Raw genomic sequence first — 26,014 nt, forward strand, 5'->3', positions numbered from 1 at the left:
CAGTACCAAAAAGAACAAACGGTGAAAGTTTCAGCCAAATCTGCCGGGTAGTTTCTGAGATCTTAGGGTTAGATAATTTACCAAAGTCCATTTATATATATATGTGTGTGTGTGTGTGTGTGTGTACATTTTTTTAGTATTAAAAAAAATAAGAGGGAGGTGAATCTTACATACTTTGGAATGGAGTGCCCCAATTCCAATACTTGTGTCAAACAAAACAAAAGCAAAGATTTTTTTTTAATGTTATGGAAAATTCAACTTTTTTTTTCTTTTCCCTTCATTTAATTTAAAGTGAAATTTTCTAGCAACGGTCTTGTCAAAACCAGTCTATCCAAATCAGGGGGAAAATCAAATATCTGATGAGCGTGTTCCGTTCATTTCAGTGTGACTGCTTAATTTAGAGGCTAACACACATCTACAAAAGCTGGCAACCCTAAAAACTAATAGATACTTCATTTCCGCCTGTAAACTGGATGTTTGACTTTCAATCTCATCCGTGGTCAGACTATAAAGACTATTTTTACTAACGTCGTGGTTTGCACTAAAAGTATGAAATAAAATAAAAGACTTCTTGAATTATAACCCGCAAAAAATGAAATTGCTTTTCATATCATTATATTTATATGTTGCTTTTCATGTATTTACATTTATGCTAATTCTAAAGCAGCTAATAAAATTTGAATGAAAAAAGTTAGGGAAGAAATATAGGCGGTAGAAAGTTATTCGCTCAAATGCATGCCATCTGTTCTCCTTTTGGGTCTTTATTTTTAATTTTATTAGCTGCTTTAGAATTTACATAAATATTTGGGTGAGCAACAGCAATTTTCGTGTATTATAAACAGAAGTCTTTTTTAATTTCTACTTTTTAATGCGAACCAAGCTAATAGAAATAATCTTGATTCATTTCGTTTTTAAACATTTTATTCATGTAATGCTATGCAGTTTTTCTTTTGAATTAAAATAAAATTACCTTCAGAAGGGTCCGATGGGACTAATGCTGCTTTGCAGACTGTACTTCGTTTTCTTCAGATAACGTTAACTTTCTCTTTTTAGAGCAATCCTTTTCGTCATTTTAATTTTTTTCTTTGGGTTTAAAAAAGCTTATCGGTTTTGCTCGCTTCATTCTGCAACAACTTTCACTTAGAATGTACAATTTTAACCAGACTGTACGTTTCCAAAAGAATATGCAGTAAATACTGCATATGGCTGAAAAATCAATGTGATTGCAATGGATACTCTAGTTAGCAAAGGTCGTTTTGACTATGACCTATGACACACACGAGACCAGACCAACAAAAACCTCTATCGCTTTGAATTCCGGTTATGCTACGAGGGCTATCCAGAAAGTAGATTACGTTTTCGTCTGTGTCCGCTAGGGGCGGGGCTAGCGCGGCCATCTTGGGGTCAAAGCGTTGCGCAGCTCAGTCTGCATCTAGCCGTGCTAGTGAGAGGTTCGTGCTGTGTTCGTTCAGATACTGTGACGGTTTGAAATGTCTGCGTTAATTGAAAATCCCGCGAGCTGCGAGGTGCGCGCAGTAATAAGGTTTCTGACTGCAAAAAACTGTAAACCGATAGAAATCCATCGGCAGCTTTGTGAAGTGTATGGGGACAACATTATCACTGAAGGTGGAGTGCGTCAGTGGGTCATAAGATTTAAAAATGGCCGAACCAATGTTCACGACGAAGATCGAAGTGGGAGACCCAGCATAGTGAACGCCGAACTTCTCGAAAAAGTCGATGCTAAAGTCCGGGAAAATCGAAATTTCACAATAACGGAACTTTCTTTAAGTTTTCCACAAATTTCGCGAAGTTTGGTGCACCAAATCATCAGCGAAAAGCTTGGTTACCACAAGTTTTGTGCAAGATGGATTCCAAAAATCTTGACAGAGGACCACAAAAATCAGCGAATGGCTGCAGCGTTGAACTTTTTGGACGCTTACCATAAGGATGGTGACTTTTTACTCGATCGCATCGTTACTGGTGACGAAACATGGGTGAAACACGTGAACTGTGAAACGAAATTGCAATCAATGCAGTGGGGGCACACAAGTTCTCCCCAAAAACCCAAGAAATGCATGCAAACAATGTCGGCAAGGAAGATCATGGCGACTGTTTTTTGGGACAGAAAAGGTGTGATTTTGGTGGACTTCCTGGAAAGAGGCACTACAATAAACTCTCAAAGGTATTGCCAAACTCTCCAAAAACTCAGAAGAGCAATTCAAAACAAGCGCAGAGGAATGTTGAGCTCTAAGATCTTGTTGTTTCACGACAACGCCCGGCCCCACACGGCAAATGTCACTCGTAAAGTTCTTGAATCTTTTAAGTGGGAGTTGTTTCCTCATCCACCGTACAGTCCCGACCTGGCACCGAGCGACTTCCACCTATTCCCAGCAATGAAGAAGTGGCTGGCTATGCAGCGTTTTGATGACGACGCACAGCTGCAAGAAGAGGTAACGGAGTGGTTGAAGGCGCAGGCGGCCGAATTTTTCGACGAAGGAATTTCCAAGCTCGTACATCGCTACGATAAATGCCTTAATTTGTATGGTGACTATGTCGAAAAGTAGTATTTGAGTGTGGCTTTCATCTGTATATAATAAAAAAATTTTCCTATACTTTGTTTATTTTTTATTCCAAAACGTAATCTACTTTCTGGATAGCCCTCGTATCATTTTTGAATTCGAAGCCCAATGATCTTTAAAGCAGCAAACAAAAACATTTTCTTCAACTCAGAAACAGAGGAATTGTCTTCAAGAGCTGAGGAGGCATGGAAAAAAGGGAGAAATGCATTCCACGAATAGGCTTTCCACGAATATTAACCAAAGGACAGTCCTTTCGCGCACTTTCTTGGCAGAAGGGTAAAGGGGTGAAATTCACAGGTTTGACATGTAAAAAAATGAACATTTCAAGTTCATGGTTAAAGGTCATTCAAGTTAAAAGCCATTTCGCTCTGTTATCTGGATTAGTACTGTTCTTTGGTTGCTCTCTTTCTTAAAATTGTGATTCCTTAGAAAACCGAAATGATTGGAGTGAAAAGAAAGTATGAGTTTTTTTCAAGTGATGAAAAAAGGAAAATGGTAGAATACTGGCCAAGTTAGATTTGCAACAATTGCTAACCTCAAGAGGATAAATAATGAATCAAAAAAAAAAAAAAAAAAATCAGGGACCAAAAAGCAATAAAAGACTTTCTTGAAAAAGATATGCTTAAAGTTTCTTTTACTGTCAAAATGATTCCTTAAACTCGCAATAAAGCACTTAATAATGTAATAATAGAATAAATACCTAACAAAACTAATAAAGAGGAATTTTAATCAAGAGCCCATATTGTCTTTAGTATTGATTTCAAATTTCTATAAAAAGTTTCTTAAAGCCCCCGTATCTCAAAATCTCTTTATCTCGATTTTTTTCTTTAATGTGAAATTCGATATATATAGATTCGACTGTATGCAATATTCCCACTGCGCGGCTCATAAAATTAAACATATTTAACAATTTGCAGAATCTATGACAAAGAAAGGCTGCATATACGTGGATTTAATAAATCAATCTCATTTCTAAAGCGAAGTGTCAAATTTCACTCAATTATCAAAAAATTGTTGCAGCAGAGGGAGGCGTCTTTATGCTTGAGGGTCACACATAGAGCAGATTTTCAATGGCATTTGGGGGGGGGGGGGGAGCGAAGTGAATTTTTGACCTTTGTTACTCAGAAAAAAGTCGTTTTGATTTTTTTTCTTTTTCTTCTTTTTTTCTTTCTTTTCTCTCTTCTTTTTCCCTTTTTTTTTTGAGACTAACGTTTTGGAGGGGGGAGGGGGGGTTGTCCCCAAACCCCCCCCCCTTAGCTACGCCCCTGTTATGGGATCATGATATTCTACGATGTCGAATTTGGCACAGGGCGTGATATTGTGATGTTATCATAAACAACTGTGACGACGAAGTAAAAACGATATCTTGGCGTTATCAATTAGTTGATTTCTTCCTATATCGTTTATACGACATTCTGAGGATATCGTAGTCGACAGTTCGATATTTCCCAACATCGCTTCACATTGTCTTGCCGACGACGTTGAAAATTGGCTTTTAAATCGCTTTCACAACCTGAAAACCGCAGAAACTGAAGAAAAAATACAAAAAGCAGAAAATCGCGGATCTGCGGAAGATTTTCATCCCTGCAATCTGAGCAAACCCTCATTGAAAAGATCCACCGGCACTTCAAATTTACATGAGTTGAATCTAATTAAAAACATCAAAACTATTAATTTCTTTATTAAATCTGTTATTTTATTATAAACTAATGTTTAATTTTGAATTGTTTAACTATTCCGGTTATGCTGCTGCTTCGGCTATGACGACACTTTGTTGACAGTCCCAAGAGTGACATAACAAGGTTTGACTGTACAGTAAAACCCCTCCTAACGGACACCCCTCAAAGGCGGACACCCCTCTTATGCGGACAATTTTTTATTCCCCAGTTTCAATGCAAATAACATTATTAAACTTCTGTCCTGCGGACACCTCTCTATTGCGGACAAAAAAATTGTCCTGTAAGTGTCCGCTTTAGAGGAATTTTATTGTATTATATTTAACATTTCTTAATGAATTCAGGAAAACTGGTAATTAAAATATAGAAAAAAAGTAGAATCATGAAGTGATCCCAACACTAATTGTAATTTTTTTTAAAATGTAATTTAGACGTTTAATGGAAATGTATACTAAGCATTTGTCACGATACAATTGCACATAAGGTGACCTAAATGGATATAAAGCAACACAACAGTTTAGAGGTAAAATACTCAGAGAAAGGAGTATATGAAACTGATTCGGAGATAATGCCTCTAAAACGTTTAAAATGCTGCTGGACAGGCAGATAAGAACTGGCCTTACCTGTTGCACTTCCTGCTGCAACAACAGCAGCCCCAAGCATCTGTGCAGACATGTAGTTGACTTGAGTATTAAAAGTAGCTTGGACACTTCTTTTGATTCTAAGCATTTCCCTCATTGTATCTTCATTTCCATGACGAATTTCAAATTCTTTCCATGTTTGCCAAAAATCTGGATGAGTCTAGACAAAATAAAAGTTTACAACACACAAAAATGGCAAAAGAAAAAAAATCATTTTTCAACACTAACAGTTGAGTAAAAACTTATTTAACAAAACAAAGCTTACAATGAAAAATTTAATTTGGCTTAAATACTTAGAGAAAATATTTTTAAGAAAGTTTTATACACACACACGCACACATATGTGTATGGGTAGGCTTGCCAGACATCCCGGTTTTCGGACAAAATCTTGGTGTCCCAGAAAAAAGATAAATTTGATTACAGGTGACCAAATATTCTAAAAACGATTAACTGGGAAGAATTATCTAGAAAAATTACTTTTTCATTTATCATTGACTTGAAAAATTCATATTGGATTAGCTTCTGAGGATTTTTACAACAAGATTAAAAAAAAAAAAAAAAAGACTTTCTAAAAAAGTCTTGCTAATGAAAAGTATATTTAAATATTGCTCATTTTTTAAAATTGCCCATTGAAAGTGTTTCTTCTTACTAACATAACTTGTAAATATTAACATGCAAGAAGTAAAATTTAAAAATTTTTCTGTTTGTGTCATTTCTTATTTACCTTGTTTTAGGTTTATAATTAGTAAACCATTTACTCATAGCATTGAGAATGAACATCCCTGTAAAAATACTCTAAAAGCCAGCCACGGGTGTGAACCCTTTTAAATACCGGCGACAAGGGGGGGGGGGGACACATTACGGTGTCCCGGTTGAACATTTTAGAAATATGGCACGCCTATGTATGGGTATAAAGGTACAAATAATATTTCTTCTATCTATAGTATTTTAATGCAATTTAGATAAATAAAGATTAATCAGCAATGTATAGCACTCTTATGGACTGCTTGTTAATCTCAAAATGTACATTTACTTACCCTGGGATCACACATCTGACTACAATGTGCATAGATTGCTCTTGCCCGATCTATTTCTCCCAACTTTCGCTCAAGATCGGCAAACTTGACACACATCTGTTTAGCCTCATTGTCTGGAAGTGCTTCGATGGCCTGCTCATAGATTTGTCGTGTGTACGTCACACCATAGATTTCTGCCGCCTTCTTCAAGTAAATGTTAAACATCTAACAAAAGGATGGAAATTTATGAATATGTTACTTTAAAAGCATATAATTCAGTTACTTCATGAAACATCTAGCTAGTTCATGAAATTAAAAGACTTGTAATTTCAACTTATAAAAAAATAGATTCTACACTTTAAAGCAACAAACATGCAAATGCTAAACATACATTATGATAACTTATTTTATTTTTTATTTAAATAATTTATTTATTTTTCATATTAAATTTGAAATAATAATAAATTACTAGCAGTACAGACATTTAGTATTTCAATTTTTCATTTCTTTTTTAGGATTGAATATTACTAGCAAATCTTTTTTTTTTCACACATTAACTTGATGTTAACATCTGCCAAAGTTCAAGTTGCAGTTCTGCAACATGAACATACATTTTACAGTACATTTCTAAATATATTGTACAAAACTGAATATTTTATTATGGACACTAAAACATAAAAATTCTAACAAGAATGGTTAAAATACATACATCCATCTAAAATATATATGTATAATTTTGTCTTTCATATATATTTCTATATATATATATCCAAATTCTTACAGAATAATTAAACCAGTAATAAACCTCTATGAATTGAAACATGTCAATTTTAGTTATTTATCAAACTGTATGTCTCTTTTTACTGATAATGTTTCCATTAAAAAAAAATAAAAACATACAGCAGTAAATTTGATTACATCTGATGGTAAAATACAAAGCTATTATCTTACATTAATATATGGAGATAATATAAAGCTCAATATTATATCTGCATCCATACACACTACACACAATAAAAAATATAAAAAATGTCCTGATGTTTTTATAATATTCTGTCATGATTATTTTTCAAAGCTACTACAAAGTCTGCATTAGCACTATGCTATACATTTCAGAATTTATAATTTTAATACAGTAATTTAAGTTTTGCTAAATGTACACATGAATTGCATTAACCCAGAATTTTATAAATCACAAATGATAAAACTTATAGACAAAGTCGCAAAATAAAAGAAGATAGATTACCTCACACTTTTCTCCTGGCAGCACTGCTTTTGTTGCTCTATCAAAGACTGCCATTGCATGTCGGGCTAAGCCGTGCTCTTCCTCCAGCTTGGCATACAATAAATAAATTGCTACAATGATGAAATACGTAAATATCCAATAAAAGATCAAGCATAATGAACAAAAAGGGTGAAAAAAATATTGCATATGAAAAGCTATAACACTATTAGTATTGCATTCACATTTTTTCAATTTATTTAAGTGCAGCAGATCCACACTTTAGGCGGGTTTATTTTACGTGGATTTGTTTATATGCGGTTTAAGATTTGACACCTTTATTTCATTTTACGCAGATGCAACATGGCAAAAACATAAAATTTCCCCCTCTTTCAAAATCCATCCTAACTCCTAAGAGCAGAAAACGCGTAATAAACTGACTTTTGGGGTATTAGTGAGCAGGCTTTTGACACTAGAGGTATTTTTGGTGATTGTTTCTAATTCTCTTTCCAGAAGTAAAGTTATTAAGCTCTCACAATTCAGAGCTTTTAGAAGTAACAAAAGAAAATAAACCTGACACCGATGACACACAATCAAAATATTGAAAATTTTGAGCCATTCTTCAACAATGGCAAATGTTCTATCCCATTTGTTAGGTAAGGAAGACCTTGGTCTTCCTTACACCAGTCTTGGATGCGTTAATGCCCCACAAAGAAAAATAATTTATGACTGCCAAAAGAATATTATAACCAGGTCTATTTTATACACACTTAGTTAATTCATATATGCATGTTGTGCATCTGTATCGGAATGAGTACATTTTAAACTTGTTATATACATTTATCTATCACAAAAGTTTTTTTTTTTTCATATATGGAACCTAATCTCTATTTTATCATTACAATTAAGTCTTAATTTTTGCAGTTTTGATTTACACAGCATTTCCGTGGAATGTGACAGACTACTCAAAATGAGGGTCTATTGTATTATGCAGGAGATTCTCAACCTCCTCTTAGTTTCCTCCGGGAATGTTTTTTTTTTTTTTGTATTAATTGGTTTTTAACACATAGAAAAGTCCAGAAAATGTGTTTAAAAATTATCTTAATTTTTATTTTTGAGAAAATTGGTCTCAAAATTAGTGGAATGTTTTTCAGAGCTTATAGGAAAATTTGGTGTAACATGGCATCTGAAAGCTAAGCTTTAGTCACCCAGGAAATGTCAGGTGTATTGTGTATCTCAAGAAATGAGTTTCCAAGATATTTGAAGAAACAGGTTTTTGATTCAATACTAACAATTTGAAAATGTCTGAATCAGATTTTTTTTTTTTTGTTAGCAGAAACCAAATAAATAAGCTCGTACAATAAAGCTAAAGGTACAATCAGTGAAAAAAAAATGCAGAAAAATGAAAAAAATTGCATTTAAGACACCATTAAACAAGACTTACATTTAGCAAACTTTGGTGGGCATCGTTCCAAGCACTGTTCAAACAAATCTCTAGCTCTTTCTAATTTTGTTCCGCCCTAAAATTGTAAATAAATACATCAATACAAGAAAATGAGAATTAATTATTTTTAAATTTTTTTTAATCATTGAAACAATTCAAAATAATTCTAAAAAATCAATTTTTTACACATGAATTTAATACAATTAGAGGAAAATGATTAGTACACCTGCTTAGCACAATGTACAGGTAGAGTATTGTGCAAAGTAAAAGCTGCGCATTGCAACAACTGCACAAATTGCCCCCTAACTGCTCCAAAACAAAATTCTTCCCCCAACATGTTCCAATATACAATCCCTCCCCCCTCCCTCCCCCCCCCCCCAGAAAGAGAATTTCTTGATTTTTGCCTAACTGTGGATTAAAGTTAAACAAACAAACATTAAGCAAGTTTTCCCTATCCATCTTCCCTCTTTGTTCAAAATAATATTGCCCGAATTTTTAAAAGTTCCGCTTACTATACGAGTAAAATTTTGGAACTAATCTTATTATTTTGCTTTTGGAGCTGTATTAATATGCGAGTTGATAGATTTCAGCCTCAAGACCAGTCAGCAGTCAGGGGTTTCCATCCTGGAAGAATCAGCGAAAAAAATGCTCTATCAATATATGATACTTCTAGAAATTTTGTTCAAATGAATAGCTGTAGGTTTGCATCTAAAATGTCGGGAAAAGGATGGCCTTCCTTGGTTGCTACTGGTATACTCAAAGGAGTGGTTCTAAGTGCTGTAAAAAGTATCCCAAAAACTGAGGTGCAAAATGTATTAAAGTAAGAGACATGTGTCAGTTTTCAAAATTTGTTCTTAAAAGCATTCCCAAAAGTGTTGAATGTGTGCTGAACCAAATAAGGGTTTTGCAAAATGTTTTGAAAGCTGTTCCAAAAAGTGCTTCAAACTGTTCTGAAAAAAGGAGACAAGTTTCCAAGTTCAAAAAGTGTCCCATAATTTCTCTCTGAAACTAAATACAGAAACTGTCTAGATTCTGAACCTGGTATTCGACTCCAGCAGTCAAAAATTAAACATAATATAGTAAAACTGTGCCAACTAGACCAATTTCACTCTTCCGTGGATTCAATGCTCAATTTTGAATTTTTATTGTTTTATCACCAATTGATTTGTCTAATCAATTTGATTTTTTTACTTCAGAGTTTTAAAATAAATTTAGGCACTGTAAACTACATATCAGAGGCCGTTAACAAATGTCGTCATGCTTTGAGGGGGTGGGGGTTTGGAAAATTGTTTTAGTTTGTGACTGGGAAAAGGGGGTAATAAAAAAAGGGACATTGCATACCTTATGTAAAATTGCATGACATGAAATAAGGGGAGGGGATAAAGTGAAGTATGACACTTTGTGACATGGGGAGGGGGAGTCAAGCATGTTGAAAATAAAATGTGACATTTATGGACAGCTCCCCAAGTGTTTTTTAAAAGGGGGTCCACACTAAATATTGGTCTACGAAAGAGGTCTGTTGGGTATAAGGTTTGGGAAGCACTGCCCTATGGGAACACCCCTGATCAAATTCTCAATATTTGCATGTAAGTATCTCATTGAGATATAAAAGTGGTGCAAAGAAATACTTCTAAATTTTTCTATTCAACATTATTTCATTAGAAATTTTCCCTCTTAAAAAAAACGTATCAGAAGAACTTACATGTCTTGTTGAGGTTACTTTACAAGGATTGACAACAAAACATAAATTATAGAAACAATAATTAACTGAGTTCATACTTACATATCTCTTCAAAAATTTCACCAAATATGTGTTCCATATGTCGAATACATTGGGCCATTTAAAGAGTGAAATTCCTTTTTCATATGCCTGAGAACATAAGAGAGTTAAAGAACACAACATTGCTTTAACTTGCCTGTTTATGCACAAAAGACAAATGCAATTTTTGAAATCAACATTAAAATACAGTAAAACCCCAATTTCACGGTCCTCAAGGGACTGAAAAAGGTTTTCGTTAAATCAAGGACATCATTAAATCAAGGAGCATAGAAATTCAATGCAGTCAAATCGGACCAGTGAAATGTATCATTAAATTGCGGAAATCAAAGTTATACTGTAATATAAATACATAACTAGAAATTATAAACAAAAAATATACAGATTTTTTTCTTTACTGAATGATTTACTTTATCTAAAATCTTACTTAGATTTGAAAAAAAAAAAAAAACAGAAAAAAAGAATAAAGAAAAGAAATATTAAAGAAAGGCTTTTAGAGTTTATTTTTGTGTTGAGAAAATGTTAATTGGGAAAAAAAAATCTTTCAAAATTGCTTTCTCATCTTTTGATAAGTATAAAAAAAAATTTTAAAAAAATGAAGTGAGGTAAATGTGGATAAAATAAATATGCAGGATGGCCATGAGGTTTTTTTTTCCTTCTTCTTCTTTTTTTTTTTTTTGCAATTAAATAATGCTACTTAATCAGAAAAAAAGACAGGCTGTTTTTTAACTTATTCTTTTGATATTTAGTAAAAGATTTGGATTGTAAATTTTAGAAGTTTTTTCTTTTTAATTAAAAAATGCTGATGTCTAGATGTCCAAAACAAACTTGATCATTAAGCTTGGTCTTGAAGAGGAAAAAAAATATTTTTATTTGCTTATGTAAAAATATACTAAGCAGGTTTTCTGAAAAAGAGAAACGTAAAGTTAAACATTAGTCTGAAGCAGGATAACAAAAGAAACGGTCAACGTAAAATTGGGGTTGCACTCTATTTGAAAGTTTAGAATTTATTTATTATTTGTGTATTATCCATCTAAGTTTTGCACTACACATAAAATTAAGGTAAACACTTCAATGTATTCTTTGTTACAAATGAATGAAATTCTTGCATCCATTTATTTTATTTGAAACATGAAAAAAAAAGAACTAGTTTTTCTCAAAATGGTCATCTAACTGAGCAAAGGCTACAAGAGGTTTGAGATTTAGAAAATTAATGTGCATACAGTTTTCCTTTTCTTTTTTTCTTTCTTTATATATATATATATATATATATATATAATATATATATATATATATATATATATATATATATATATATATATCTGAATCCTAAAAATTTGTGCAAAAAGTTTCTTTTCCAAAGGAAAAAGGAAGACATAAATAAAAACATGTAAAGTAATGGAATACGAGCCTACTTTGAAAGCTTCTTCGAAGTAGTTGTTTTCCTCTAAAAATAAGCCATAATTAATGATCACTTGAGGAGTAGCAATTCTCAGATCAATTATTCGGTCATACACAGCTTTAATTGACTGAAACAAACCATGTGATTATAAGTAACAATTAAATAACAATTATAAAATATCCAAGAAGAGATGTATTATGAAACTCTTCTATAACATTTAGTAAAAATGTTAAATTTGATTTAACATGAAGTAACTGACATTAAAATTCCACAGAACGAAAAAATCTTCAAAAAAAAAAAAAACGAGAAATAGATGTACTTTTGCTTGGTTTTATAAACCAATAACTTTTATGAATAAAATTACAATGTATGTACTGCAAACATAAATCATTATGAATAAAAAGATGATTGCTTATTATAACAAGAGAAGACATAGTTATGAAATGACTATACAACAGATTATCTAAAATTTTCTGATGCATGAAATAATCTGCAGAACATAAGAAAACTTTATTTTTAAAAAAGATCCAAATGCTATTTTAAAAGTTACTGTATTTACCTACATATAATCCACGGATAATCTGCTAAAAAAAGCAAAGTTTATGAGGTGCGGATTATGCGCAGCCGCAGATTATCTGTGATTTTTTTTTCCCCGCTTAACACCAACGCATTGAACCTCAATATTTTTACAGTAGGATTAAAACCGTATGAGACGGTACGCCGACTGAATGTTGTTTATTTTACAAAGCATGCATGTCCTTCTTCGCTGCCTGCCTGTATGTTGGTTATTTTACGTTGCTTGAATGTCCTCTTGGCGATTCAGGTCATGTAAAATAAGCAAGATTACAGTGAAATAGGTAGCCATTTGCACAAGATTAGACCGTTTGCTCCTTTGTCTTGACTCATTGTTTTTCAAGTAATTAGCGTACTATAATCAAGATTTCAAGAAGAAATCATTATATTTTAGATTATATTTCAGATTAATTTTGATTATGCCTTCACTGTAATTACTTTTCACGTTTTTAGTTTAGTTGCTGAAATGGTATGTTAAATTCAAACTTTATCTTTTTACATCGTATTATCCGCAGATTATACGAAGTTTTTTCCTTCAGGCCAATTTTCGGACCTGTGGATTATAGGCAGCCCGCAGATAATACGCAGGAAAATACGGTATGATGAGCCCACAGTAGCCTCAGATGTATATGATTTTATGGTAGGGGAATCAGGAACTTTTGAATACCCCTCTGGAACATCAGGTGTCAATGAATCATTAGAGCAAACAATGAAGAGTCTGCAACAAGTGCTCCAAGATTGTCAGCTACACAAGAAGATGCTCCATGGTCCATCACTACCATGGGAGAAATCAGTCTGTTCTCCCCAGAACTAATCTTTCACCAGTCACAGCTTGTTTTCTTATTTGTCTACCTACACTAGTTTCCAGACTTGCATCATTATAGTTGCCCTGCACTTCATCTGAGTTGCAATTTTTATGAGAAAAGAAAAATCTCCACTTCAGAGGTTTATTTTTGAGTTCATTCAAACTCTGCTACTAGTTCATATGGTGTCTTCTGTATTCTTAAAGGCATTACAACGTCTAATAATGAATTTAACACTGATAGACAGCCACGAATAGCCTCCAACATTCCACTACACTGCCATGGGCAGGTAAAGGGCAGTAATTGTAAATTTTTCATTTTTTTGCATTTTGTCATCTGTTGTACGTTAGTTTTATTGTACAAGCTTGCTTTTTTGGTTTCCACTGAAAAAAGGTGCAGAAAAAATGTCTAATTCCAACATTTCCCTATTGTTAGTATTGAATCTAAAACACATCTCTTCAAATGTCTCGAAAACTCATTTCGGCAGATACTGCCGTTTACCTGTCCATGGCAGTACAGTTCTATACATGATACCAAAGATAACTGAAAATTGTATTTTCAAAACTTCAATTTCAAAAAATTTCTGGAGGAGAGCTGTGTACCTGCCTTCCTTCCTCCCCAGACAAAAAAGATTTCTTGGGGGACTTTAATTTCCATTCGTTCTATTGGTTAATATTACAAATCATGAGTATAAAAAAATGAAAGGATATGAATATGACACTTAGGTTAAAATTACCAGGGTTGCCAACTGCTCCGCATTTTGCGGAGTTGCTCCGAAAAAATAGCAAAACTCCGCAAGGAAGTTCTTTTGCACCGCATTTCCTGTTTGGTCTCAATAAGACTTGGCTTATCAAAGATTTTATTAAACTTAAATTTGTCTTTCATTATATTTTATTAGTTTATTATGACAATGCATGCAAATATGTGAAATTAAAGCTGCTTAACATAAAGAGTGACTTAGTGTTTAAAGCTGTTTTGTTAATTTAGAAACAATTATTTTTATGGCAGTGCTTAAAATGATTATTAAAACTCAAAAACAATTTTAGAAAAGAGGTTTATATTTTGTTTACATTAACTGTTAGGTAAAATGTCAAGTTGCTCCGCAAAATTTCAAAATGCTCCTCAAAATCACCACAGGTGCTCCGCAAATAGTTTCTACAAGGTTGACAGCCCAGAAATCACTGATATACAAATTTCCAATAAAATAAAAAGCACATAAATTTAAAAATATATAAAATCTATCCTTCGCTTGATAACTTTTAAACATGGTATAGTACAGGTACCTCACAAAATTACCTTGAATGTTCCAAGCACTTCTTCCAAATCGGCATAAAGTAACCAAACTTTGAGTGATTTATACAACCTCTCTTGAACTGGTATAGACTAAAACAAGAAAATAAAAAAGGATTATTTCAATAATACTCTAGAACACAAAATATTTTCCAAGCAATGATTTAACAGTATTCGGCATTAACTAATATATATCTGATGATTTTTTGATAATTATATCAAGATGATCAGTTTAATATGTATCAGATGATTAACTAATATATTTCAGATTATACTTTTATGTTGGTTTGCATTGAATGAATTTTGATACTTCTTTTTGTCAAAATACAATTATTTTTAAAAAAAAAAACTCACTATTGTATTCTCCTGAAAATTGCCTTTAGTCCAAAAAATACATTTTTATCAACAAATTTAAATGTATGGTAGCTTTAAAGCTTAACATAAATATAAAATCTGAATGTAAAATATTAGGTGTTTCCAAAGCTATTGTTGTGTAAAAATAGATTCTAGTATAGAAAAAAATAAAATCACACTTCCTGTAAAAAATCAAACTAAAGTCAAAATTCATTAAAAAAAACTACTGACCTCCAAACAAAATTAGCCACTACAAACGAGAGGTTGCAATAATGCAAATGTACAAGGCATGCTTTTACACATAGTTAAACTAGTATGTTGTGGCCATCACAAAACATTCTTCTATATCTTTCTTATAATTCTGATCCCTCCCCATGCTTGACGAGGAAGCAATATTCCCAACCAAAACAAAATTACACAAGCAAAACTTGACAACCATCCCAATGTCTGAATTATGGCAAAATCAAAGCAGAGAGCGAAATTTGAAAGTTATTTTAAAAGACTTGATTGAATTAATTACAAACATTTATTTGTTAACAAACATAAGATGGCAACGGTTAAAAATTTTAAATCATTTTGAGAAAATATTTCCGATCATTTCTATACAATTAAAATCACGAGAAATACGCAGACGACAGTTTATTACGATTTATCTTTCTTATTGTTGTATTCATAAAGCTATTTTTATTCGCAAAAAAAAAGGATAATCAGCACCTTTTGGAGCGATTGGCGCCATAATTGAACCAATGCCTGTTTACATATGGATTCACATTAATTCCAAATTTCATCCAGAACGTAGTATTACTTCCTACGATATGGCATTCACAATGGAAAAAAAGAATGTTCGATTGTGCCACCCCTTTTTCAGCTGTTGACACCAAAATAAAATCAGCTCTTATACCCTTTAAGGGCTACTTGTCGATAAGTTTTTGTTTGATTCTGTCCGTTATTTTTTAAGATACAGCAGTCACAATTGACGACAAAAAACGTTCTATAACTCAACCCCCCTTTGAGCTATTGACGCCAAAATTGAATCAGCACCTGTTCCTGTTAGGGGCAACATATGGACCAAATTTTGTTTGATTCCACCAGTTACTTCTTGGGGAATAGCAAGCATGCATAACTCAAGAAACCCATCCCATTGCTCCACCCTCCCCCTCCTTGGAGGAATTCTCACCAAAAACCAATGGGCACAAGTTCATATGGGGCACATATGTGTACCAAATTTTGTTCCATTTCATGCGGTAGTTTTTGCTGTAGAGAGGCCACAAAAAACTGGTCACACATACGTGACACACACACAGACAGACAGACATTTTCCAAAAAAAGTCGAAATGGACTCAACACACCTCAAAACGCTCGAATCCGTCAAAATTCGAAATTCAAAACTTTGCATGAATCCAATACTTTCTTCTATATAATGGATACAGAAGAAAGTAAAATACTAAACTAACTTTTAAGAGAAATGTATTAAGTATCATTTCAATGTTTAAGAAAAATGAATTAATAGGACATCATTTATAAGTCGCTATAATAGGAGGTCATTCTAAAGTGTGTGGACTGTACTTCAATAAATTGTGTATCAAAATAAAAAGTATAATACATCAAAATGCACTAACGATTGCAGACTTGACTTAAATTTTTTTCCTCTCTTAACGGTTAAGACTATCTATTTCATGTAACAATTCTGTGCACCAACTCTATCAAGTAACTGCATTTTTTAATGAGCAGTAAAAACTAGTTTTGCTCTCTTTCCCCTGCATATTGAACGGTTTAGAAAATCACAAATGAATAGTTAATATCTTAGTATTAACTATTCATTTGTGATTGCCTTTAGTAGCCTTTGTAGTAGCCTTTGGAATGAAGACTTTTTTACCCTGTTGAATTCCAGAAACATTTCTAAGCATTTTTTTTTAACTAAACAAAATTTGCATACTAGATTAGTAAACAGCAAAGTTTCTCAAGAGCAGAGCAAAGAAGAAGAAACATAGTAAAATTGGAAAACAGAAAATAACTTTAGTACCTGGTCATGATAATCTCCTTTATTCACAGGTAATGCGGTTGCTCTTAACATCAATTTTAAAGCGTTGTCATATTTTCTGAAAAAAATAATAATAAAAAGTTTTTTAAAAATAATGTTAAACAATCACTTTATAACTGGGGGGTTTATCCTGGCATATCAACATAACTAAACTGTTGCCAAGTCATCAACAAATGTCACCCACATCACACATGTGCACAACATATTTGTTGCATTAAATATTTTAAACCTACAGTTTATGATTCTGTTTTTGCTTACACACTCTCAAAATTAAAATGTTTGTCCTGTTTTTGCATTTAAAGGCTTTGATATTATTGTAAAATTATTCTTTGGGTAAAACACTTGCCACATCAAATTCAAAAATCGACAAACGAATTGAAGGTTAGAAAAAAACATTTTAATTAAGTTGTTGAAACGTATATACAGTGCACATAATTTATATCGAAAATTGGGAACATAAGTCCCATCAAAAGGGGTGACTCTCGTCACATCAAAGTATCGAATTTCAACATTCATTGAAAGGTGATTCAGTGGCGACTGAACTCGATTCGAGTTCATGCTAGGAAGCGTTGAATGGCTGTTGCCATTCCAAATCAAATAATTTTCCACAATATATACAGGTCAAACATGTATAAAAAGTATATACAGTGAACCTCCACATATCAAAGTAACGAATTGCCGGAAAAAAATTTGATATATAGGAATTTCAATATGTAGAAACAATCTTAGTGTATCATAAAAGTCTCCTAAAACATCAAAATTAAAGCTAATTTTCATGTGAAACCAAATTTCTAATTTAAACGAGCATCAGATTACATGAAAGTTAATAATAAAAAATTGAAAGATTTACTGAGCACTGCATAGTTTCTAAAAAAAAACCAAGTGTAATGCCATTTCATGTTTTTGAGGGAAAGTTTTCTGTAAGTTTCAGTACTTTTATTACGGCTCTCCGATTTCTCATGATAGCGGGCACTCCGCTTGTGGAAATACTAAATTTACCATATATAACATATTTTTGCGCCTTCATACATTTTCATTCTTCGGCAATTGAACTCAATCTACAACATTAGGGGATTTTCGTTTTGACAATTTAATCAAGAGATAAGTAAAAAATCAATCTACTTAACTTAAATAATTCACACTGAAGCTAAAAAACACTAGGAATGATAATAAACAGACAATAGGAATATCTTAAAAAGGGAATTTAAGAACTCCAGAACTGAACAACGCCTTATCTGCACACTGCTCAACCCCAGGTTCCTTATGAGTTTCATAGCAAATTTAAGTGAACATAATTTTCTGCCCTAACCTTCATTTTTCATGAGACAAAACAGTCTAAAATGGAAAAAAAATCTACGAATTTCTCGAAAATTTTTTTGATGTACACGGTATAATTGATAATCCACGGATTAGGGTGGCACGGTAATCCGAAATGTAGGTAAAAAACGAGACTGGAGTATACAATAGCTAAAAAATAGGAATAAAACTCATTGAGCGTAAAAAATATATGAAAAAGCTAAAAACGAACAATAATATAATCATAAGTCACCACCGTTGAAGAAAAAAAATTGTTAAAAGACCCGAGGATAATCTGACCGCCGATAATTGGGAGTTTACTATATAGAGATTTCTTCCATATGTAGAAAAAATTTTTGCATGTAATGGACATGGAAATTTGCAAGGATTTCAATATATAGAAAATTTTGATGCGTGGAAGTTCAATATATGGAGGTTCGACGGTATTTACGTTAGATAACATTTTTCACTTTTGTCTACCATTTCATACTTTTGGGCTACTAAATCATAACCAAGACTTTTCGATGACTAAATTTTCATTGCTGGTGCCCACCCTATGAATGAGAAAATAATACCTTTGATTTTAAAATAAATTAATAAAAACCATGTTGATGAAATGCAAAAGTCACAATTTCTAGCATACATGTGTTTTGTGATTGCAAGAGATCAGACAAAAGCGATTGATGTTCTTTCATTCATAAATTCATAACTTTCTTGTAATCCCCAAAGATGTCCATGGGAAGTTACAATTTTCTCCTTAACAAAGTTTTTCTCAATTTACACTGGTGTGCAAAAATTAAGGACGAAGTCGAAAAATTAGCATATCAGCTGAACAAAGAGGCAGAGCGGACAGAAAGACCAATCAGGAGATTAAGTAAGGTGATGTACGGTAGCACATGCGCAGATATGCAGGCAGACGTAATGGGGGAGTGTCTGAGTAGTATAAAGCATGTTGCCGGTGTAAGATCAGTATTACTGGCAAAGAGATTGCACGCCGTATAGCAGTTAAAATCACACCAAGTTGCTGCCTCAGCTAGAAATGGTGAATAATCAATCTGTTAGAAGACATCTGGATGCTTTTACCAGAGGTCGAATCATTGGGAAGTTGGAGGAAGGCCCCAGTGTGACAAGTGTGGCTGCAGAGTTTGGAATTGCTCACAGCATCATTTCACAACTTTGGAGACAATTTCAAACTACAGGAACAGCTATCAGGGGTTCAGTAGTGGTCGTCCACGAGGAACCGCACCCGCAGATGACCGGTATATTGTCTTACAGGCCAGAAGAAACAGGCAGCATACAGCAGGAGAAATCGCTAGACACACGACACAGGAGACTAGACGATATCTCGTTTTATCATGGCCAGAAGACTGCACGGTGGTGGTCTATTTGCACGACGCCCTATACGGTGTATACCTCTAACGCCTGCCCATCGGAGAAAGCGTTCTTTGTGGTGCCGGGAAGCCCTGAATTGGAGAGACAATGAATAGGGACGAGTACTCTTTACAGATGAGAGTAGATTCAGTCTGAGTAGCGATTCTCATCGCATACTCATCTGGAGAGAGCGGGGAAGCCGCAATCATCCCTCGAACATCATTGAAAGGGACAGGTATGGAGGTCGCGGTGTTCTCGTTTGGGGAGGCATCATGCTTGGTAGTCGTACAGACCTTCACATCTTCGACGCAGGTTCAGTCAACGGGACCCGTTATTGTAACGAGATTCTTCTTCCATATGTGCGTCATTTTAAAGGCGCTATGGGTCCGCAGTTCCTTTTCATGGATGACAATGCACCATGTATTCGAACAGTAGCTGCCGAACAGCACTTAGAGAGTGAGGATATGGAACGTTTGGATTGGCCGGCACGATCTCCGGATCTCAATTCCATCGAGCATGTACGGGATTTTCTAGGCAGATGCTTGGCAGCTCTTACCTTACCACCAGTAATGATTCGGGAGTTTCGATTGGCGCTGCAAGACGAATGGGCAGCAATGCCTCAACAACTCATTGACACCCTCATTCTCAGCATGGGCATACGCTGTGAAACTTGCCTAGCAGTCGGAGGAGATCATATCCCCTACTAAAGACCGGATGTTTCTTGCTGGACACCCATCACAGGGATGTTTCGTCCTTCAATCGCATTGCGCTCCATGCTACTTTTTCAATAAAGCTTCTTTTTATCCCTCTGATTTCTCTTTTAGTAAGTGTTGCTTACATTACACATGTCCTTACATATTGGGGATCTTACGGTATTAAATGTGTTGATTTGGAAAGCTTTTGTACAAAGTTATATTGAAAAAACCGTCTCGTCCTTAATTTTTGCACACCAGTGTATTCTAGAAATGAACTTACTCATGGCGAATTTCCATTTCTGCCCATTCACACCAAACGCTGGCCAAATCATCAACATTAGTGTAAGGTACTTGTATAGCTTTTTCAAATATGATTCGAGCCTAAATGAGAACAACACAATTTTTAGCACATTTATGATCCTCTACTGCTCAAAATGCAAAAGAAAACTAAAAATTTCAGCTTAGCAAAATAGTTAAATACAACAAGACAAGCGTTTCACAATAATTTTTTTAATGAAAAACCAAACACATGAACTTTTTTTTTCTTCTGATATTAGCCTTTACACATATTTTATAATACCAGGTAATTATATATTTTCTAGTCTAGTTTATATTTTTGAAACTTTTAACACAGTTGGATCTCCATATATCGAAGTAGCAAATTGCCAAAAAAATACTCGATGTATAGAAATTTCGATATATAGAAACAATCTTATTTTACCCTAAAAATCCCCAAAAACATTAAAATTAAAGCTAATTTTAGTGTATGAAGCCTAATTTCTAATTGATACAAGCATTGGATAAAATGAAAGTTAATAATTAAAAGAATAACAGAAATTACATTTGTGCGCCTTCATACATCTTCATTCTTCGGCAATTCAACTTAATTCGCAACATTAGGGGATTTTCGTTTTGACAAATCGAGAGAAAAGTAAAAAATTAATCTACTTAACTTGAATGATTTTTACTGCAGCTAAAACGACTAGGAACAATAATCAACAGACAAAAGGAATGAATTGAAACTGATTTTACAATGTTACTGGTTACAACTAAGATATTTGAAATAAACTTGAGGGAATTTAAGACTTCTAGAACGAAACAACGACCTATCAACACACTCCTCAACCCCAGATTCCTTATGAGTTTCGTAGCAACCTTTAGTAAACATTATTTTTTCCCCTAACCTTTATTTTTCATGAGACAAATAGTCTAAAGAGGAAAAAAAAAATCTACGAATGTTTCGAAAAAAAATTCGATATATAGAGATTTTTTCGATATATAGAAAATTTTTTTCTATGTAATGAACATAGAAATTTGCTGGGATTTCGATATATAGAAAATTTTGATATGTAGAAGTTCGATATATGGAGGTTTGACTGTATTTACTAAAATAAAAACAATGAAAAATATCCTTAAGACTTGATAAGTCAGACTTATTATAAACCAGAAAGTCGCCCGTCGAAGGGCGACGAAGCCATTGCCTGTTTGGTGATATTTCAATATTTGAAATTTTAACCCAAACTCCAGTGGATTAACCCTAAACTCCCGTAGATAGCGTTCATTGTTGGCCTCTTTTTTGTTTCTTCATTCCCCTGAAATGACAGTCTTACCAGTAAAACAGTTAAGTTACTGGATCGAGTTTAGCCTTGTCACAATAAAGCCTTTCCCTGCATGTTAAACATTAACAAAAACAGATTATCAATTATCATGCCGTGGCATGAATTTAATTGTTGAAACTCGCAGGTTACTCGATCATCGGCAATTATTTATATGAGGATTAAGTTTTCCTTCCTTTTCTCTCTCTCTCTCTCTCTCTCACTCTTTTCCATCTTGTGTGTTTTCCAGTTTCATAAATCAACAATTATTTTAATTTAACTGTAGGAAAACTGGAAAAAAAAAGAGGCATAGAAAACTTACATCATCCACTTGCTTGTGTGATTCATAAAACTTGGCAAAAGAGACCCATAGAGTATGTAGTTTCCCACAAGCAAGCTTGGGGTCTACTTTTTGCACAGCTTCTGTATAAGTACTGATGATCTGAAATTAAAAGAACATTTTTTTAACAAACATCAAGTTATTAGCATGAAAGTATTACAATGAATCAAGGTAGTAGTGTGTAACATTACTCAAGGTAGTAGTTATACACTTCTACCTTGATTCAAAAGCTTAAAAAAGTATGATTTAACCATTCATTGTATTCCATGATACAGCTGCTAAAGAGTTAAACCTGTAAAGTGGTTCTAATTAAAATTGCAGGTCATGGAAAAAATGGATGAATTTTACACACAATTTATTTCAAATATATAAGTATAACAACATTGTTATTCAACTACAGTAGACTGGCGATACAGGGGTAGAAGTGGTCAACTTTTAATACATGGGACATTTTCCACCAAAAATATAGGACAATTATAGGACACGTTTATGAACAATACTGATGTGAAAAAATAAACAATACATAGTATATATAATCTAGATATTCTTGCATAAATTATTATCAATGACTTCAATTAATTATATTGCATACAGTTAAAAAATCCAAATAAAAGTTATAACTTTTACTTAGAATGAGTATGCAGTTCTTGAATGAATAGCTTCACAAAAAAAAGTTTATACATATATATATGTATTTATGTTTAAGGCCATTTTCTATGCCTTAACTGCCTACATTAATCAGACTGCAAAATCAATTTTTTCCCTAAGTTTCACTATTTTTTTTTTTTTTTTTGGAAGGTACACGAACCTTTTCTTTTGCCTCTGATTGTTATGCATCTCTACAAGAATTTCCCATTTCTTTATGAACTTTGTATTTAGTACTATAATGAATCATGATAAAACGGAACTCTTTTCCTTGGTAATGCATGCATAATTTATTGGTTTTCCAATTGCAGTACCTTAATTAACCTCAAAACTCTTATTATAGAGTCAATGCTTTAAGATGATCTTTTGTTATGTCAGTATCTTGTTGTTTGCAAGAAAAACCTCTTCCAACTGATGCTACATCTCATGAAAGGTGCTTAAGACTTTCACTACTAAAAAACCTAAGTAATTGCATCTAGAAAGCTGATCAATTTTTATCATTACGAAGTATTTTTCCAAAAATGAATTAATTTACATCCAAGTAACATCCAATTCCCACTCCCCAAAATTTTTAACAAGATGGTGATGTATCAATGGAAGGATTCTATAAAAATTTTATTTCTTTTTTTAATTTTCTGAAAAGCCTTTTTTTCAATAACCAATTCTGCTAAAAATATAGTGTTCAAATAATGTAAAATTCTGATTTTAGTAAGAAGTTCAAATTTTAAATCCAGGCAGGGTTAATTTATCTTTATTTTTTTTTTTGCATAATTACCTACATTTAAATATTTCAAATCGACTTTTTTTTTTAAATCAATAGTGGCTGAATCTTCCCACATTTTGTTGTTAGTGAAAATTCATTGGCAAAGTGCTTCATCAATAGTTTGGAGAGCTTGTCATAAAATAGATCATTGAAGCATTTTCTTAAAACAAATTGAAATTTTGGCAAAAATACTCTACAAAATTTAAAGAGACAGGTGCTGGCAGAGATTCCAAAAAAAAAATATATTTTTTTATAAACAAGCATCTTGTTTTTTAAGCAGTCTTGAATTGTCAAGTCGTGAAAGAAAGTGCGAATCAAGTGACCAAAAGGCTTTTCAATGGTAATTTTCTACACTTTTTTTATAACAAACTATAAGAATATAGGAAATATAGGACAATTTCAAAAATATAGGCAATATAGGACACTTTTGATGCTTTTTTTGAAAATATAGGAAATATAGGATATATAGGACTACTTCTACCCCTGGTGATATATCGCAAAGTGCCCGCCAAATTATAACACCACTTGAGTTTACATCAAAATTAACAATGATTTCCCTCCAAAAAAGGGCAAAAGACCCCCTTAGAAACACCCGAATGCAACCAAAAGAGAAGGTGCACAACTAGACCCCACTAGGAGTCCACGTACCAAATTTAAACTTTCTAGGACATACCGTTTTAGAGTTATGCGAGACACATACGCACATACATACGTACATACAGACGTCAAGAGAAAACTCGTTGTAATTAACTCGGAGATCGTCAAAATGGATATTTCGGTTGTCTGTACGTTCCTAGGCATATATCCACGTGTGGTCGAGTCGAAAAAAAAACCAACATTCATTCGGAGGTGAGCAAAATAGAAATTAAGGCCGATTTTTGAGTGAAAATCTTTTCGCAAAAACAATACTTCCTTTTTTGTAAAAGGAAGTAAAAACAAATTTCATATTAAAATTGCATCAAATTTTGTATATAAAAGTTTTGTAACTGATTTTCATTAGTTACAACTTTGAATTAATATATTACATGTATTTGTTCAATGTCATTTAATTTACAATGCAAAAAACAGTGTGATCATATTTCAAGTTTGCCATACAAAGCTTGACATGGGCCTACAATATCTTAGGAGTGAGCCCATAAAAGAAAAATAAATAAATCAGAGGAAAAAGCATTAATGTAGGTCTCAGCAAGGATTTTGGGATACTTATTTGTTTATTTGCAGGTTAATGTCAAGACAAACGTTTACCAGTTAATTTTTGAACAAAACAAGAACCTTGAATTCCAATAAACTTGATATTTTCAATGCATTTATAATTTTTTTTTTTTTTTTTTTTTGAAATTTTTCTCTGTGACTGTTCCTTAAATAGTGTCCCTTAATGAGAGGAATATACATGGATGTCCCTATTCAAAGGGACTGAGACCAGAAAAAGTGTCCCTTAAGTAGAGGTGTCCCTTAAAGGAGACCCCCTTAACTGTCCCTTTACTGTATTTTCATTAATTTACATCTCCAGAAATAATTATTTTGAGCTAAAAGAAAAGCAAAACTATAAAACTGCAGAGTTGTTTTTGCTCAGAGCTAAAGAAGACAATAATTCAAAAATGGTTAATTATGAACCTAAAGCAGGGATAATAAAAAATGACATGAGCAGATAAAATTTGAACATTTTACTTCTTAGATGCAAATATTTGATTTATTAAATTGAATATGCATATAAATTGAACAATAACTTAAGTATACTTTTCATTTTATAAGACTTCTTTTTTCTTTAGACAGTCTTTTTATGTTTTAAACTTGTAAAAATCCTCACAAACTAATCCGGTATTATTTTTCCAAGTCAATGTTACAAATGATGAAGTAATTATCTTGATTAATCCTTCACAATTAAGTGAGATGCAAAAGGGATGTAAGTGGACATTTTCAAGTTTTGAATAAAATACATTTAAAGTTAGTCCTAGGTATGCTTTCACTGAAAAGTTTTTGTTACGGCTTCTTCCTTTTACGTACGATGTTCTGCTTAATAGTTTTTCTGTTTATCGTCTGTGGTTTATATTTCTTTTTATGTATGGCAACAGGGAAGAATTGTAACGGAAGAGGCAGGGAGTTTGTGAATAACAACGTGGTAGTTGAATAGTTTTTCTCAACTAAATATTCAGAAACACTAGGAGCATTCCCCTTAATATTTTCATGCAATAATGTATTGTGCTTTGTTTGACACAGCATACACTTCAAATGTGAATTCGGACAGTCTTTTACCCTGTGCAAATTTAAGCACAAATAACACAATTGGTTTCGTTTTACAAAATTCTTTCTCCCACTAAAATCCATGCTTTTAAATTTCACGCATTTAAACAAGGGATGCACTCCATGGCACTTAATGCAATTTTTAGTAATTCTGACATCTGAGCGATTTTTTATACCAACATTATTTTTCATTGGTTCTACTTTTTTTAACTCGTTGTTCATTATTAACTCAAGAGACGAACATCTTGTT

General features: G+C 33.0%; 1 protein-coding gene across 1 annotated transcript in view; it reads right to left on the bottom strand.

Moving 5' to 3' along the window:
* The window catches only part of LOC129226808 (pre-mRNA-splicing factor SYF1-like), an 82,244-nt gene that overhangs the window by 12,151 nt on the left and 44,079 nt on the right, over positions 1–26,014 (bottom strand). The window contains exons 11-20 of the mRNA XM_054861435.1: positions 22,098–22,217; positions 20,461–20,561; positions 16,801–16,876; positions 14,430–14,516; positions 11,771–11,884; positions 10,362–10,448; positions 8,579–8,654; positions 7,159–7,268; positions 5,934–6,137; positions 4,879–5,056 (exon numbers count right to left, since the gene is read on the bottom strand). Of these exons, the coding sequence (XP_054717410.1) occupies positions 4,879–5,056; positions 5,934–6,137; positions 7,159–7,268; positions 8,579–8,654; positions 10,362–10,448; positions 11,771–11,884; positions 14,430–14,516; positions 16,801–16,876; positions 20,461–20,561; positions 22,098–22,217 (1,153 nt within the window). The remainder of the gene's footprint in view (positions 1–4,878; positions 5,057–5,933; positions 6,138–7,158; positions 7,269–8,578; positions 8,655–10,361; positions 10,449–11,770; positions 11,885–14,429; positions 14,517–16,800; positions 16,877–20,460; positions 20,562–22,097; positions 22,218–26,014) is intronic.

Source organism: Uloborus diversus, chromosome 7 (assembly GCF_026930045.1).
Source record: "Uloborus diversus isolate 005 chromosome 7, Udiv.v.3.1, whole genome shotgun sequence".
NCBI classification, from domain to species: domain Eukaryota; kingdom Metazoa; phylum Arthropoda; class Arachnida; order Araneae; family Uloboridae; genus Uloborus; species Uloborus diversus.